Source organism: Rana temporaria, chromosome 4 (genome assembly GCF_905171775.1).
Source record: "Rana temporaria chromosome 4, aRanTem1.1, whole genome shotgun sequence".
Lineage (NCBI taxonomy): Eukaryota > Metazoa > Chordata > Amphibia > Anura > Ranidae > Rana > Rana temporaria.
This window is the reverse complement of record NC_053492.1, coordinates 104,648,285-104,666,745: the sequence shown is the minus strand read 5'-3', so window position 1 is coordinate 104,666,745 and position 18,461 is coordinate 104,648,285. Positions and strand designations below refer to the sequence as shown.

Below are 18,461 nucleotides of genomic sequence, written 5' to 3'. Positions count from 1 at the left end.
CTTATCATATTTGAATACATGACAGCCTGCAATCAACTGTGCCGTACACTGTCATTACTGCACAGACGTGAGATCGGAAGGTGCATGCTGGGTAGCCAGCTGCACTAAATCCCAGAAAAAGACACAAGCGGCCTTCAGATTCCCTCATAGATGGCAATCAGCCTGCTTCTGTAATCAGGTACATTTTTAAAGATTTAAAACTAATCAGCATGAATACTGTTCTAACAGTATTCTAATATAAATGTACAAGTACTAACAATCACGGGGGAGCTTTTTTAAAAAAAAAAAAAATGTTTATGGGGACTGGAGCTCCACTTCAAGTCACTGAACTATTACTGAAAGGTTCACTTTACTGCCAGCCTCACCAGGATCAAAAAGAAATACCCAGTACTATGAGTTCTATGGAGAGTATGTGACTTCCTTAAATGCTGTAACACTGCAAGCTTAAATAACCCATTTCTAGGCACAAGAGCTGTCAAGCCGACCAGCATTTAAGTGAACCTTTTTCTTTGCCTTTCCTGGGCATATAGCTTAATATGTATTGTATACTACATATACAAATGAGATGAGACAGATCAGTAGACAAGATAAAAAAAAAAATCTAGCTAGCTTGAAAGAGTGATGGCGAACCCCTGAATGCGGTTTTGCAAATTGCCCTGACCATGTGCAAATTTCCCTCTTTGCTAGTTTCAAACAGATCAGAATGGCCGCCATTTTTTAATTTGACACATACACACTAAAAGTCTTCAGCTGCCTTGTAAAGGTGATGTCTAGGCCTCTGGCCATTGGGGCCAGGTCAACCCAACTTTTTTTCTTTATTAAAACACTACTCAGCACTTTCAAGTATTTTTTCTTTTATTGTGCAGTTAACACTCATAGACAAAAAAAATGGCACTCATTCACTAGAACATTAGAAAAATACATTGCAGATTGGTGGAATGTTGTCTTAACATGGCAGTGAGCTGGGTGTTTTCATCTAGTCCTTGTGATCTCTCTACCAACACATTATGGTTTGGGGATATACAAGCAATTCCTCAGTCTTTTACTCAGTTAAAAGCACCTTTGTTTATGAAAAAATGCAGCCCTGTGTTGAATGAACAGAGGATTCCCAGGACAATGAGCTTATATAGATTTCCTATGAGCCTTTACTTTTATCACTTCCTTTTCAAGAGCACATTGCTAGAAGGAAATCTTGGGGGGAAAAAAACACACGCAGACTAGTTCAATGCTGAACGAATAGGTGAATAAAGTATAATAAGCATACATATTTTATCAATCAAGCTAATATTTTCAGTAATAAATATTTTACCGAAAAGAATGCTTTCAATTATTTAACATTTAGCTATACTCATCTATATTGTGTCAAACATTTGAAATATTTTTGAATATTGCCTCTAGTATGGGTCAATGGCATGACTAAGACCTTGTGAACACGGCCCTGGTGCAAGAAACTGTGGAACTTAGGCATGGGTGGAAGGTACAGGCACATTGTCCAGCCCCACTGCCTGCAGCCTGTCAAAGTCTATGAGAGGCTGACAGCTGCTGAAACTGGATGGTGCACCAAACAGCACTTACATTTGCAGACCGTTTGTATTTTGGACATTTGTTCCTGAGCAATTACTACACTAAATGCAAGTGCCGCTCAGTGCACCATCTAGTCTCAGCAGCTGTTAGCTTCACATAGACTTTGACAATCTGCGGGCAGAGGAGCTGGACAGTGTGCCTGTACCTTCCACTCATGCATGCCTGAATGTTGGAGCCCCAGGCACCAGGGCTCAATTCTTAATGTGCATTAGGCCATAAAAACATAAACATTATAACTATAAAAGTTCATGATGATCCATAGAAAAAAAACAGATGTGACTATGTAATCCATGGTTGCTCAACCTGTGGCCCTCCAGCTACAAGTCCCATCATGCCTCTGCCTTTGGGAGTCGTGTGTGTAACTGTCAGCCTTGCAATGCCTCATGGGACTTGTAGTTTCAAAATAGCTGGAGGGCCACAGGTTGAGCACCCATGATGTTAGCTGACAACCAGTCTTTAAAATGCTCATGGCTCCCTGGTGCTGGGGCAAGAAAGAGTGGACTGAGCTGAATTATTTAGTACACACAAAAACTCTGCATAACAAGTGCTACTGTGTTGTTTCACAATGAAAGTGGTCATAGTATTTGACTCTGCAATTACTTTCCTTTTTAATTTCTTTCTACTTTACAATTCCTCCAAACTAGGAAAGGGACACCAAGAAGAGACATATATCACAGGTACTAGGTGTGCTTTATCATTTGCCCACCGGTGTGAGTGTGCCTTTAAAATGTGCTTTGAGGAAAATATCCCTCCCATGCTTCCCAAGCTGTAAGACATGAACCATTGATGATAATCATTTATACTCTGTATACTGCTTTTTGGAGTTTAAGGAAGGGCCAGCTTGTGCCTGTGGAAGTGAACATTTCCAGTCTGTGGTCCTAATCGGCAAATCTATTGCCTAGATGTGATTACAATGAAAGAACAAATTGACACCTTCCTAGTGCTAACATGGGCATCCTGATTTACAGTAAGACCCAGACAAGTGTAGTTTTATTATTTGTCAACTATTTTTATGAGGGCATATAAAAGTAGGTTTCTTCATCCAAGGCACAACTACAAGTTATGACTGTTAATGTGTAAGCATGGTAAGTATCATGCAGAGACTTAATTGTGGCAGGATCACAGGTAGTATTTAGACACGGTACAGAACATTCCAATAATATACAACCGATGAAAGCTTAGCACACATTGCATAATCATTGCTCATTGTCTTTTTTTGTTTGTTGACTGCCTGAAATACTTTAGTGCCCTCACTGGTTAGAAAAATTATCAGTTTGGTTAGGCTGGTGGATCACAAGATTCCAGACTAGGATTTTAAATGTTGCAATGGTGGCTCCTCCATTTCAGAATTATCAGCTCCACTATATGTGAATGGGCAGATAGTCTGTCACAATTGCATGAATAGGAAAAACAACATAAACTGGAAATTACGAGTCTGCTTTGAAGGAACCCTCTATGTGCCATCATAGAGGTGTTCACCTAGGAACATCTTCCTAGTGCTTTAGATCATGATGCGCCTCCTCACAAATGTCAGGGGGTCAGGGCTCCCAATGTGTATTAGGTTTAAGGGACCTATGAGGATAACAAGATCCAGCTGAAGGCTATACCCACTGTGACAAAAAGCATGTTAAGGCTGGGTTCACACTTATACTACACAACAGTGATACGACTTTCATCCTACTTTGCTCTGCGACATCAGTCCTACATTGATCCTACATCGGTCCGACATCCATCCGACTTTCATGAACAGGATACTACTATGATCTGACTTTGTGATAGTCTGACTTGTTCTTTGACAAATTATTATTATTATTAGGGTTGTCCCGATACCGATACCGAGTATTTGCGCTAGTACTCGTACTCGTGCAAATACTCCCGATACCAAAATAGAATACTTATTTTTTTTTTTTTTTTTTTTGTGACATCGAGCGGTGCATAGAGGCAGGGCCGGATTAACCGTGGGGCTGATGGAGCTGCAGCTCCAGGCCCCCATCATAATATAGGCCCAAACTTAATTCTCTCACCAGGGCCCGGCGGCCGTCCGACGACCGCTATATAATAAATCCACACGTCCAGGCAGCTGCAGTGCCATTGGATGGCACTGATAGGTGGCACTGGCATTGATTGAATGGCACTCATGAATGGATGGCACTGATAGGTGGCACTGGCATTGATTGGGTGGCACTGATGAGATGCACTAATAAGCTGCCTCCCTGCACTGATGCACTAATGGGCACTGATAGGTGGCACTGGCTAGCTGGGCACTGGCACCGATGAGCTGCACTGATAGGTGGCACTGGCAGTGATCACTCCTTCAATGATATGTAGTTTTCCAGTACCGTATGCTAAAAAACAGCCCCACACCATGATGTACCAGTTCTTCATAATTCTAAAGAAAATATCCTTAGTCTGTATTGTGGTTTGAAAACGGTCACATGACATTTAAAAAAAGTATCGGTATTCGGTATCGGCGACTACTTGAAAAAAAGTATCGGTACTTGTACTCGGTCCTAAAAAAGTGGTATCGGGACAACCCTAATTATTATTATTATACAGGATTTATATAGCGCCAACAGTTTACGCAGCGCTTTAACAAATCAAAACAATCCCAGTGTGAGATCAATTCCTTTTACTGCTGCTGACATCACCATATGGGATGTCAAAAGTCGGATGGTAAGGACAAGGCTCCTACTTTGATCCGACTTCAATGATATTCAATGGGCTGAAGTAGGATCAAAGTCAGACCAAAGTAGTACAGGGAGCATTTTCAAAGTCGGTCCGACACGTGCTCCCATAGGCAAACATTGATTTTCACACGTCATGTGACATAAGCTCCCAATGTCGGAGCGTTTGTCGGACCAGTGTGAATCCGGCCTGAATGATCCAATACTATTTATAGGAGGATGGCCATCCAAGCAAGCTTTTCGTGGCAATATCTAGCATTATATACTGACACTAGTATTCACGAAAGACTTGAAGGAGGGTTGTACTGCATAGACTCTTTGCTCATCTGTCCAACATGAGATAAAACTAATGCTGTTCTATTTTTTAAAGCTACAATGTGCACAAAAAAAAAAAAACACTTCCCTGCTTTTAAAACACTTTTCCTAAAATACATCATATAAACAACATTGCAATGTGCCTTCTCTGTATGGCAGAAGACAAAAACATAAACCTCAAGTCAGATCTGCCATCCATGTGTGACAGTTGCTATTTACTGAGCGCTCTGTATCTCTGAGAAAAAAAATATGTTTGGCACATCAAATATGTCACAAAGTTTACAATCTGGTGTTTGAAAAAAAAATCATGTTTCCTCCACTTTGGTGTTTTTGGAAAGGAATTACGATAACATTATCTGGTACATAAAATGGAAACACAAAGTTTTGAATGCAGCAAAAAAATAAATCTGTAGGATTTCATATATGAAACTATACTAACTATAACCATACAATGAACAACACATTTTGTGTAGAGTCTGTGTATAAAAGTCAAAAGGGAATGTGTGTGGTGGCTTACTTCTTGAAGATTCAATTAACAGCATTGAAGAATCTATGAATATGCAATAAGGAACTCATTTGATGAGAAAGTATAAAAATAACGATGTGTAGTAGCAACAAACCAGATTTTAGATTAAACTGTTTGAGAAAACTCCAGACTTAATAAAATGAATACATCATAATATAATTTAAAATATATGATATAAGTGCTTTAATGCCATTAAAATGTACATTTTCAATTCACTCTACAGCTAGCTATGATGTTCTGTAACTGTTCAAATTTAGTTTTCCTTGCAACCAGGACAACAGTAGTCAGACTAGATGGCCCTGTGTTCCAACCCAATTTTGTAATTAGCTCACTAATTACCTGAAAGCTTTTTGACAGTAATTTAGAAGTTGGCCTTGCTATAGCTAGAAGTGAAGCCGTCATTAGAAAAATATACTCGGATATAGTATGGAGGTTAGTTGATGATATGTAAAAAGTCTTTATCCACAAATGTCCTAGGATGGTGGTTCAACATTAAAGTAGTAATGTTAATGTGACAGAAACTGGCATTTTCAGGGGACAGCTCTGCAATGGCAGCTTCTATGGTTCCCTAACCTTGTCAGGTTTCTTTTAAGAAGGTAGCAAGTCCCAGGATCCCACTGAAGCCTTTTAGTTCTGCCTGACCTGCATAGAAGCTATTAGAATTAAAAGATGTGTTCCAACTATAAGGCAATATAATGATTATAAAATTAGTGAGTTTGTGTTATTAAGTAACAAAAGATATGTTCATTATGTCAACCTAAAATACCTTTTTTTTTTTTTGTTGTAACCAACCTCATCAGGATTTAATGCCCTAAAAAAATTACATAATTCTCCTAAATGAGGCAGCTGATAAAAGTATTTGTTATATTAGACTAGTTGTATGTAACATAAAATAAATTATGTAAAATATATTTTAATATCTATATTTTTCCTTTTTCATTACTGCCTCCACGTTTGCAGTGAAATCTCAAAATTGGTCACTTCATTGGTGGAATGTATAGTAGGCAACATTGTTACAAACACAAGACAGTCAACCAAAGAAATTGTCTCTCATTTAATGGGAGAGTCTAGAATTTCTTGATAATCTTGTCTACCCAATCTTCCTAAGTACAGTTTGTAACCAGCCAATGCAAAGACGCTGATTATGATGACTGCTCCGCCTATTAGGTCGTACGCACTGGGAAACATGCGTAGGACAAGAAGTTGTAGGATCATCGCTACAACAATCTCCAAATGCTGCACTGTGCTCACCAGGGCTGGGTGAAATTTATATAACGCATAATAAACACCAAGAAATGCCACAGTAGAACATAGACAGATTGCAAGAAGGTAGCCCCAGGTTTCTCCATCTAAAGGAATAATAGGCTCTTGAAGGACAAACATTGTACAGGCTCCCCAAATACTCCCAGTCCACCCAAAGGTGAAAAGAGCAGTCCACATGCTGACCTTCTCTTTAATGGACCTGTAGACTATCATGGAAAGTGCTGTTGTAAGTCCAGCCATTACTGTCATAGTATAACCAAATGCTTCTTTCCAGATACCAAGAAAGGAGTTCTCTTCATTAACAATATTTGGAATCATAACCAAACATGCCCCAAACACACTGCAAACAACAGTGATCAAGTCTACATTTGGCATGTGTTCATCCAACAACAAAAAGGCCAGAACAGCACTAAAAACAGTGGTGGTTGCTCTCCACATAATTGTGCCATTGCTTGGAGGGACAATAGAGAATGAGGTGTAGGCACAGGTAATGGAAATAACATTGCACACACCATAGAATAACAACCGTAGTCTGTACCCCGGAGGTCCAAAAGGAGGTTCTTTATAATAGCACACCATAATTACTGAGAGGACTTGTATCACAGAACGAATGAATATTAACTCCAGAGATGGCACTTTGGAACGGTCAGAAACCAATCTAGTAATAAGTGCTACACATCCATGAGCCATAGCTGAACCAAAGAGTACTGCCCACATTTTCCGAGATTGAAATATAGAGCTGTCTGCAAAGCTTTGTAACTGCTGAGCAAGATCGTTATCAGGATCTTGCGTCTGTTTTGGGCGAGCATCCATAGTTCCAAACAAGGTTCTTCCTTTCTTTTTTGCATCTCCTAGTAATCGTTTCTTAGGGTTCTCCTCTACAAAACCCCCATTTTCTTCACTGGTATCTTCATTTCCCTCATCTCCAGGCTGTGGATAGTGGGATGTGTATTTAACTGTCACAGTGTTGGGGTGTATTTTTACCCTTTTCTTGGATGAGTAAGGTTTGGATGGAGATTTATCCATGTCTTCAAATCTTTGCCTGTAAATTGTAAAAAGAACAAAAAAATAGTTTTAATATGGATTAGGACAATGGTAAATGTAAATGGAATACTTTATCTTAAAGTAGAACTAAAGGGCTGTACACAGGGGCTAAATGTTGGGCGGCATCGGCCTGTTCAATAGAAACAGGCCAACATTCGGCCCGTGTGTACGCCAGCCGGTCCGACAGAAGCCAGCTGTTTGGCTGGCTTCTATCAAAGGGGCAAGACTGAAAAAGGTCTGCCAATTGACATCCAATCAGCGCTCTCAATGAATGGCTGAGAGCGCTGACTGGTGTGTTCTGGCCGCTAGGCTGTCCCCCTGTCCCAACACAATAGCTCAGCGATACAAACATCAGATTGGTAGTACAACGGCTCCTCCCGAGCTCTTTCATCTTCTTTTTGTTCAGCCCACTCATAGTATACAAGTGTATGTAGTAATACACCAATATACACTCCTGCGCTAAAGGATAAGTGTAAATTATCATAAATAAATAAGTTAAAATAAAATATTATTTGAGTTGCTGCTCTTAAAAAGATGACTGTGCCTTTAAATATGAAAATCAGTCTAATCTACGCTACCCAACATTCAAATTAATTCGCAATAAATTCATATAACCATAGCACATTTATATACCATAGTGCAACATAAAATAGCTGGTTAATCAAATTAATCAATAAATGACAATAAATGAAAATAAATTCCACATAAAGGTCATAAGCTTCCACAATATTCATAGTGCAGATTCAAATTTTCATTGTGGAAATAAAGTGCCAAGCGTGCTGAAACAAATATTCCATGCAATCTGTGCTACCCTGTGTCTTCTCACTCACCAGATGCTATGAACTCCAATAATAGAAGTCTTTCTTGCTTGTGTGGATGGCTGGGCTTTGTTGTCCTTCAGGCTGTATCTCAGCCTGAATTACATAGTTACATAGTAGGAGAGGTTGGAAAAATACACAAGTCCAACCTATGGGTGTGATTATATGTCCGTATTACATTGTATATCCCTGTATACATTCCCATTCAGGTGCATATCTAATAGTTTTTTTTAAACTATTGATGCCTATTGATGGCTGAAACCACCGCCTGTGGAAGGGAATTACACATCCTTGCCATTTTTACAGTAAAGAACCCTCTATGCAGTTTAAGGTTAAACCTCTTTTCTTCTAATTTCAGAGAGTGGCCACATGTCTTATTAATCTTCCTTCTGCAAAAAAGTTTTATCCCTATTGTTGGGTCACCAGTATGGTATTTGTAAATTGAAATCACATCCCCTCTCAAGCATCTCTTCTCCAGAGAGAATAAGTTCAGTGCTCGCAACCTTTCTTTATAACTAATATCCTCTGGGCCTTTTATTAGCTTTGCTGCCCTTCTTTGTACTCGCTCCATTTCCACTACATCCTTCCTGAGGACTGGTGTGCAGAACTGGATAGCATACTCCAGGTACGGCCGGACCAGAGTCTTGTAGAGTGGGAGAATTATTGCTTTATCCCTGGAGTTAATCCCCTTTTTAATGCATGCCAATATTCTGTTTGATTTGTTAGCAGCAGCTTGGCATTGCATGCCATTGCTAAACCTATCATCTACTAGGACCCCCAGGTCTTTTTCCATCCTAGATTCCCTCAGAGGTTCACCCCCTAGTAAATAGATTGCATCCATATTTTTTTTTGCCACCCAAATGCATTATTTTACATTTTTCTACATTAAACCTAATTTGCCCTGTAGTTGCATTTGTTCAGATCTTCTTGCAAGGTTTCCACATACTCCGGAGAAGTTATTGCCCTGCTTAGCTTAGTATCGTTTGCAAATACAGAGATTGAGCTCTTTACCTCCAGGTCGTTTATGAACAAATTAAACAGGATTGGTCCCAGCACAGAACCCTGGGGGACCCCACTTCCCACCCCTGACCATTCTGAGTATTCCCCATTTATCACCACCCTCTGAACTCGCCCTTGTAGTTTTTAATCCATGTACTCACCCTCAGGGCCGGTGCAAGGATTTCTGCCTACACAAGCGAAGCTCCATTTTGGCGCCCCCCCCCCCAACGGCCACCCACCTCCCTTGCAAAAATATTTCTTTCAATAATTACCCCCCTTCACATATCCCCCCACACAGTAATGCCCCCCCCTTCACATATCCCCCCACACAGTAATGCCCCCCTTCACATATCCCCCCACACAGTATTGCCCCCCCTTCACATATCCCCCCACACAGTATTACCCCCCTTCACATATCCCCCCACACAGTAATGCCCCCCCCCCCTTCACACATCCCCCCACACAGTAATGCCCCCCTTCACATATCCCCCCACACAGTAATGCACCCCCCTTCACATATCCCCCCACACAGTAATGCCCCCCCTTCACACATCCCCCCACACAGTAATGCCCCCCTTCACATATCCCCCCACACAGTAATGCACCCCCCTTCACATATCCCCCCACACATTATTGCCCCCCATCACATACCCCCCCCACACAGTATTTCCCCATCACACATCCCCCCCCACACACACACACAGCACTACCCCCCCCCACACACACACACAGCACTGCCCCCCACACACAGCACTGCCCCCCACACACAGCACTGTCCCCCCACACACAGCACTGCCCTCCACACACACACAGCACTGCCCCCCACACACACAGCACTGTCCCCCCACAGCGCTACCCCCCCCCACAGCGCTGCCCCCCCACACACAGCACTGCCCCCCACACACACACAGCACTGTCCCCCACACACACACAGCACTGTCCCCCACACACACACACAGCACTGTCCCCCACACACACACACAGCACTGTCCCCCACACACACACAGCACTGTCCCCCACACACACACACAGCACTGTCCCCCACACACACACACAGCACTGTCCCCCACAGCGCTACCCCCCCCCCCCCCCACACACACACACAGCACTACCCCCCCCACACACACACAGCACTGCCCCCCCCCACAGCGCTAACCCCCCACCCCCACACACAGCACTGCCCCCCACACACACAGCACTGTCCCCCCACAGCACTGCCCCCCCCACACAGCACTGTCCCCCCCCCCCACACAGCACTGTCCCCCCACAGCACTGCCCCCCACACACACACAGCACTGTCCCCCACACACACACAGCACTGTCCCCCACACACACAGCACTGTCCCCCCACAGCACTGCCCCCCCCCACACAGCACTGCCCCCCACACACACACAGCACTGTCCCCCACACACACACAGCACTGTCCCCCACACACACACAGCACTGTCCCCCACACACACACAGCACTGTCCCTCACACACACACAGCACTGTCCCCCACACACACACAGCACTGTCCCCCACACACACACACAGCATTGTCCCCCACACACACACACACAGCACTGTCCCCCACAGCGCTACCCCCCCCCCACACACACACACACACAGCACTACCCCCCCACACACACACAGCACTGCCCCCCCACCCCCACACACAGCACTGTCCCCCCCACAGCACTGCCCCCCCCACACAGCACTGCCCTCACACACACAGCACTGTCCCCCCACAGCACTGCCCCCCCACACACACACACAGCACTGCCCCCCCCCCCACACACACAGCACTGCCCCCCACACCCCATCCATCACATTTCCATATATTTTCCTCCCTTCCCTCTCCACTCCTACCTTTCACAGAGCGGAGAGCAGGAGGCGGGACAATCGTGAACCGAGAGAAGCAACATGTGACGTTCTCCCTCTCTCTGAGTGCCCTGCAGTGCAATCTGGGAGTTGTAGTCACTGCAGAGCACAGGCACCAGAGGGCCAAGTGAAGTCTGTGTGCCTGTGCTCTGTTGGAGAACTACAACTCCCGCCATGCTCTGGGGCTGCCGTCGCCTTCTTTAGGGGAAAGGCTAGGAGGACGGCGCCGCAGCGGTGGAGCCTGCTATTGGACGCAGGCAGCCTGAGCCGTGCCTACCACCACTATAGATCGCCGCCGCCGCGGACCAGACTCTGCGGCTGTGTGCAGCGCGCCAGCCGCTTGCGAGTCTGCGGGAGTCCGGACAATAAAAAAATAAATCATCTTTCCGCCCCATCCCAGGCTGCGGACCTGCCCGCCCCAAGCGGCCGCTTGGTCCGCCTGGTGGTTGCGCCGGCCCTGCTCACCCTATGGTCCATGCCAACGGACCTTACTTTGTACAATAAAGGTTTATGGGGAACTGTGTCAAATGCTTTTGCAAAATCCAGATACACCACGTCTATGGGCCTTAGTATCTCAAGTTATCCTCCGTGTACGCTCATAGGGTATTAATAACTGTCAGAGAGAAGAAATATAGTGTAATTCTGTTTATTTTAACAATAAAAACAAGTAACACCCACTCACATGTAAAAACACGCTGTAACGTATTAAAAAAATGAAAATCGGAAGTAGGCATTGACTTGCGTCTCACCGTCCGGAAAAAGACATCACCACCCGTGGTCAACGGACATCCTTTGATAACGTCTCATGGGACGGACAAAACAAATCCGAGACCGTGGGTGGTGACGTAATTTCCGGTCAGTGAGACGCAAGTCGATGCCTACTTTCTATTTCTGGTTTTTATACAATACAGCGTGTTTTTACGTGAGTGGATTTTACTTGTTTTTATTGTTAACATAAACAGAATTACGCTATATTTCTTTTCTCTGCCATTTATTAATACCCTGTTGCGGTACCTCTCTTCCCGAGCTCCAAAGGTTCCAACCAATAGGTTCCAACCGGCAACTCTCTCCATACACCGTCCTTAGTGGCCAGTAACCCAATCCCCTCCAGTAACGAGACCAAGCTCCATCATGAGGGTAAAACACGAACTCACTTTACTGTGGGCTACCCGCCCGTATTTATGCAGGTCTCCCACCTGGTGGACACTCCCCTAGGGGACCAGATGGGAGACTGAAATAACAGACATTTAAAATCTATAACTTTATAACTGCCGAACATTTTATATTCATATAACGTATCCCCAGATAGCCTGGAACTGAGGGCATATTATTGGGGAATAGCGCCCAGATCCCATCCGCATAGTCCGATCGCCTCGTGGTCGACATACGAATGGGCGACTTCATGTAAAACGGCAAAGCAGACGAACACAATATGTCCAGTATACGGATGGGTCCGTCACATGGCTCCCTCCTTGTGGAACACTCCGGCAGACCCGGCTTGACCCTTTGGCGGGTCAACTTGGGGATGACCGGACGGAGAAGGCGTAGAGACGTCTGTTTGCCGAGATAATCCATCCGCATTCCCATTCTGCTTACCGGGTCGGTAGCTGATGGTGAAATTGTAAGGCTGTAGTGCCAGACTCCACCTCAGCAGTCTGCCATTGTCTCCTGATACCCGGTTAAGCCAAACTAGGGGGTTGTGGTCCGTAATGAGGGAAAATTCTTGTCCGTATAAATAAGGACTCAATTTCTTTAGTGCCCAGACCAGGGCTAAACACTCCTTCTCCACTGCCGCATAACTCACTTCCCTGGGTAGTAGTTTTCTGCTGAGATACGCGACAGGGTGCTCCCCTCCATCTTCCCCGACCTGGCTTAGCACAGCCCCCAGTCCATACATGGAAGCATCTGTATGGACGAGAAAACGTTTGTTAGGCACTGGGGCAGCCAGGACAGGGGCATTCACTAGAGCTTGCTTCAGGGCCCGAAACGCGGCTTCACAAGCTGGCGACCACAGGACCTGCTTAGGTAAGTTTTTCTTAGTCAGGTCCGTCAAGGGCTTGGCCACCGTACTGTAGTCGGGGACAAAACGTCGGTAATACCCTGCCGTCCCCAGGAAGGCTAGCACTTGGGTCTTGGTGATAGGTGTGGGCCAGTTAGCTACCGCCTCGACCTTAGCTGGCTCTGGTCGCTGGGTCCCACATCCTACCCTGTGACCCAAGTACTGCACTTCTGCCATGCCTAAATGGCACTTATCTGGCTTCAAGGTCAGGCCGGCGGCCCGAATCTTGTCCAGCACCACCCCCACGTGGACTAAATGGTCTTCCCAAGTCTCGCTGTAGACCGCAATGTCATCCAGGTACGCACACACGAAGTCCTGGAAGCCATCGAGGAGTCTATCCACCATACGCTGAAAGGTAGCCGGAGCATTCTTCATTCCAAATGGCATAACCTTAAACTGGTATAGGCCAAATGGGGTGACGAAGGCCGACTTAGGGATAGCATCCTCGGCCAGGGGGATCTGCCAATAACCCTTGCACAGGTCAATGGTGGTCAGGTAGCGCCCCCTGGCAATGCGGTCTAATAATTCGTCTACCCGGGGCATCGGGTACGCGTCAGTGGTGGTCCGTTCGTTGAGCCGCCTGTAATCTACGCAGAACCGGGTGGTCCCATCTTTCTTAGGCACCAGGACTACAGACGAGGCCCAAGGGCTGTCTGACGGCTCGATAACCCCCAGCCGAGTCATCTCCTGTATCTCCGTCCGCATTTCCTCTCGGACTGCTTCAGGGATACGGTATGGGGGTCGTAGGGAGTTCTGTCCGGGCGTCTCGACTTTGTGCATAGCTAGTGTGGTGTACCCGGGTTCTTGGGAGAACGTCGCCTGCTTCTCCCACACAAGCTGTCTTGCCTGTACCTTCTTTGCTGGGTTTAACCGGTCTCCTAGCTGCACAAGGCTCGTAAGGTCCGTCTGGGGATTCCTCTCTAACAAGTCAGGTAAAGGTAAGTTCTCGGGGTCATCCGTAGCTGGGGCACAGACTGCCGCAACATCTTCTGGTCGCTCCTGATACTCCTTTAACATGTTCACATGAAAGGATCGCTGGATCCCTTCATCTGAACAGCTGGCTATAAGGTAGGTAGTATCACATATCTGCGCTAATACTTTATACGGGCCCTGCCAAGATGCTTGCATCTTGTTTGCCTTCACAGGTTTGAGCACTAGAACCTTCTGCCCAACCTGGAAGACCCGCTGTCGGGCGCCCCGATCGTACCACCGCTTCTGTCTCCCCTGGGCCGCCTGGAGATTTTCCCTTACCATCAGGGATAGTTTCTCCATGCGGTCCCGGAGTTCCAGGACATATGGTACTATGGGGGTCCCTTCTTGCTCTGTCTCCCCCTCCCAGTGTCCTCTAATGAGATCTAGGGGTCCTCGGACCCTTCTCCCATAGAGTAACTCAAAGGGGGAGAACCCAGTAGATTCCTGGGGCACCTCTCTGTATGCAAATAGCAGATGAGGCAGGAATCGCTCCCAGTCTCTGCAAGTGTCAGTAAAGGTCCTCAGCATCTGTTTGAGGGTACCATTAAATCGCTCGCAGAGGCCGTTGGTCTGTGGGTGATACGGTGAGCTAAGCAGCGGTTTAATGCTGCACACCTTCCACAGTTGCTGGGTGAGCACAGCGGTAAACTGAGTTCCCTGATCAGAGAGAATCTCCTGAGGGAACCCGACCCTAGTGAATATCTTAACCAGGGCATCAGCTACTGTCTCTGCCTCGATATTAGACAGCGCTACTGCCTCTGGGTAACGTGTGGTATAGTCCACCACGGTAAGAATGTACTTCTTACCGGAGGGGCTAGCCCTGGCCAGTGGACCTACAAGGTCAACGGCTATGCGGGAAAAGGGCTCCCCAATGATAGGCATCGACTGAAGCCTAGCTTTTGGGTGATCTCCCCGCTTTCCTACCCGTTGACAGGTGTCGCACGTGCTACAATACATCCGCACGTCTCGGTTCAAATTGGGCCAGAAAAAGTTTTGTGTGATCCTATGAGCTGTGCGGTGGGAGCCTAGATGGCCCGCTAACGGCACATCGTGCCCAATCCGTAAAATCTCCTGCCGGTACTTGGCAGGTACCACTAGCTGTCGCTTGTGCGGAGGGGTGCTCGGTTTTTGGGACGGTCTCGGGATCCTGTACAGCCTATCCCCCACCCACTCGTAGTGCTCCCCATCTACTCCTTCCTCCCCTGAGTCGGCCCTGGCCCTGTACTTCGCTAACGTCGGGTCTTCCCTAGTCTCCCTTCCGTACATCTCTGGGGTATCCCAGCCTAAAGGGGCCGGATCTAACATACACGTCGGGGTAGAGGGTCTTACCTGGGTCGCAGCAGCAGGTGGGCCGGCTTCGGTGGCACGGGTCTGGGCCCGGGTCGTGACAGCGTCTACTGCAGCGGGGCCCATGGGAGTATAGGCTGAAAGGAGGGGGGCCAAGTCATTGCCAAGGAGGACATCGGCGGGTAAGTCTTTCATAACCCCCACGTTCACTTGTCTAGCGCCCACTCCCCAATCCAAATGTACCCGGGCAACGGGTAGTCGGAACACGGCACCTCCGGCTACTCATACTGCGACCGTGTCCCCGGTATGTTGGTTCTCGGATACTAGGTGCTTCTGGAGTAAAGTCATGGTCGCACCGGTATCCCGTAGGCCACTGACCTCCTTCCCGTTGACCTTGACACACTGTCTGTGGTGCTGCCTGTTATCTCGGTGGGCCGCCTGAACGGGGTCGGCCTCATGCAGAATACCCCAGCATTCCTCTTCCTCCACACAGTGAGCTGCGGGGAGAGGTGGTCGTGGATTGGCCCCTGGGGGTCTCTTCCAGGACTGACTTTGGTTGGCATTGTTCATCGGGCACTCCGGTCGCTTGTGTCCCAGCTGATTGCATAGGTAGCACCGACTGGGTTGGGAGTATTCTCGAGCGTTAAACCGGGGTGAGCGGGGATACTGGGTCGACGGAGGGGGTGCTGAGGGCCGATTCATAGGGGGTTGGTAAATAGTAGCTGCTGGCTTGTATTCCACCCTGGCAGGAGCCTTGGTGGCTGAATTGTCCAATTTTCGGGCATCCGTATACTCATCCGCCAGGCGAGCTGCTTCATGGAGAGTGGAGGGTTTACGGTCCCTTACCCACTCTCTGACCCCTGTTGGTAATTTGTCGAAGCAATGTTCCAACAGAAACATCTGTAGCACCTCCTCTCCGGACACAGCCTGGCACCCCGCCATCCAGTGTGCGGCAGTGCGGTGCACCTTACATGCCCATTCAACGTAGGAGTCCCCAGTCGTTTTTACAGTGTCCCGGAACCTCCTTCGGTATGCCTCGGGTGTAACGGCATACCGGGAGAGTAGAGCTTCCCTGACGGCCACATAATCCCCGATCTCCTCGTCAGGGATGGCCCGAAAAGCCTCACTGGCCCGGCCGGATAACTTGCCGGACAATATAGGGATCCAGTCCTCCAGGGGTACCTTGTGCAGGGCACATTGCCGCTCAAAATCGGCAAGGTACCCATCGATCTCTCCTTCTGTCTCACTGAAGGCTTTAAATGCTGCAAACGGCACCTTCTTTCTTTCCCCCGTGTCTGCTGTGACTGGGGCTGCTGCAGTGCCGCTTTGGCGTAGCAGGTTGGCCTCCACAGCGGCTTGGACTTGGGCGATAATTTCCGCAGATGGGTTGGGACCATAATGGGCCAGCCTAATTCTTACCGCCCGGTCAAATCTCTCTTCTTCGGGGGTTCTGTCGTCTGGGCTGAGTCCATTGGTTCCCTCTGCTGCTGGTACTCCATCCATTTCCAGCAATAATGTGATAATGTCCCCCTTTTTGAGGTTACTGGCCTGTCCGCCTCTTTGCTCTAATAAATCCTTTAAGGTAGCTCTTCTCAGGTTTTGGTATTGCAATTCCATTTGGTCCTGGTTGTAGTGGTTTCTTTGGGCGCTGAGGTTCATCCCACCGCTGCCACCAGTTGTTGCGGTACCTCTCTTCCCGAGCTCCAAAGTACACGAACCGCCGCTAACCGCCGAAGTGCAATAGGTTCCAACCGGCAACTCTCTCCATACACCGTCCTTAGTGGCCAGAAACCCAATCCCCTCCAGTAACGAGACCAAGCTCCATCATGAGGGTAAAACACGAACTCACTTTACTGTGGGCTACCCGCCCGTATTTATGCAGGTCTCCCACCTGGTGGACACTCCCCTAGGGGACCAGATGGGAGACTGAAATAACAGACATTTAAAATCTATAACTTTATAACTGCCGAACATTTTATATTCATATAACGTATCCCCAGATAGCCTGGAACTGAGGGCATATTATTGGGGAATAGCGCCCAGATCCCATCCGCATAGTCCGATCGCCTCGTGGTGGACATACGAATGGGCGACTTCATGTAAAACGGCAAAGCAGACGAACACAATATGTCCAGTATACGGATGGGTCCGTCACATACCCTATAAGTGTACACTGAGGATAACTTGAGATACAGCCTGAAGGACAAAAAAGCCCAGCCATCCACACAAGCGAGAAATAATTCTGTTAAGGGAGTCCATAGCATCTGGTGAGTGAGAGGGCACACAGAATATTTGTTTCAGCACACATGCCACTTTATTTGCACAATGAAAATTTTAATCTGCACTATGAAGATTGTGGAAGCTTATGAACTTTATGTGGACTTTATTTAATTTATTGTCATGTATTGATTCATTCGATTAACCAATTAGTTTATGTGGCACTGTGGTATATAACTGTATATTACTGTGCTATGGTTATATGAATTTATTGAAAACAAATAATGATCAGCGCAACCTCCTATGTGACAAAAAAAATGGCTGAAAGCCTATCTATAAAGGTTATAAAAAAAGTGTCCAATAAGTTTCAATTATTTTGTGCATATGTACACTTTTTAGATTGAGCAGCAATTTCATTTTAATATTTTGCATATTTCGTTATTTTTATAGATATACATATTTGTATATATCCTATTCACTGGGCAAGCGCTGGAGATCACATTTATATTTATATGAATTTATTACACATTGAATTTAATCTTATACTGATTTTCACATTTTTGCTCGCAGTGTCACCTGGTATGACAGTATTTTGAAGCCTGCCGTAAAAGCATTGCTTTATTAGTTACAGTGAATATGTTGGTTAAATTAAATCCATTGCTATGTTTCCATGGAGTTTCTCACCTTCACACACACAATAGGTAAAATCCTGTAGCTAAGCTCTTTATTAATATATTGTTTTGTAAAGTTTATGCTCATGACAGTAAATCCATTTTCAGTTTTCAGCTTTTTATCTTTTATTCTTTTATTTTGTTCTATATGACAATAAA

The 18,461-nt window shown here is 46.3% G+C and overlaps 1 protein-coding gene across 1 annotated transcript in view; it reads right to left on the bottom strand.

Moving 5' to 3' along the window:
* Positions 1-4,395: 4,395 nt before the first annotated feature.
* Positions 4,396-18,461, bottom strand: part of SLC35G2 (solute carrier family 35 member G2) — a 48,312-nt gene continuing 34,246 nt past the window's right edge. Inside the window, exon 2 of the mRNA XM_040348713.1 lies at positions 4,396-7,414. Coding sequence (XP_040204647.1) covers positions 6,160-7,398 — 1,239 coding nt within the window. The 5' untranslated portion in view covers positions 7,399-7,414 and the 3' untranslated portion in view covers positions 4,396-6,159. The remainder of the gene's footprint in view (positions 7,415-18,461) is intronic.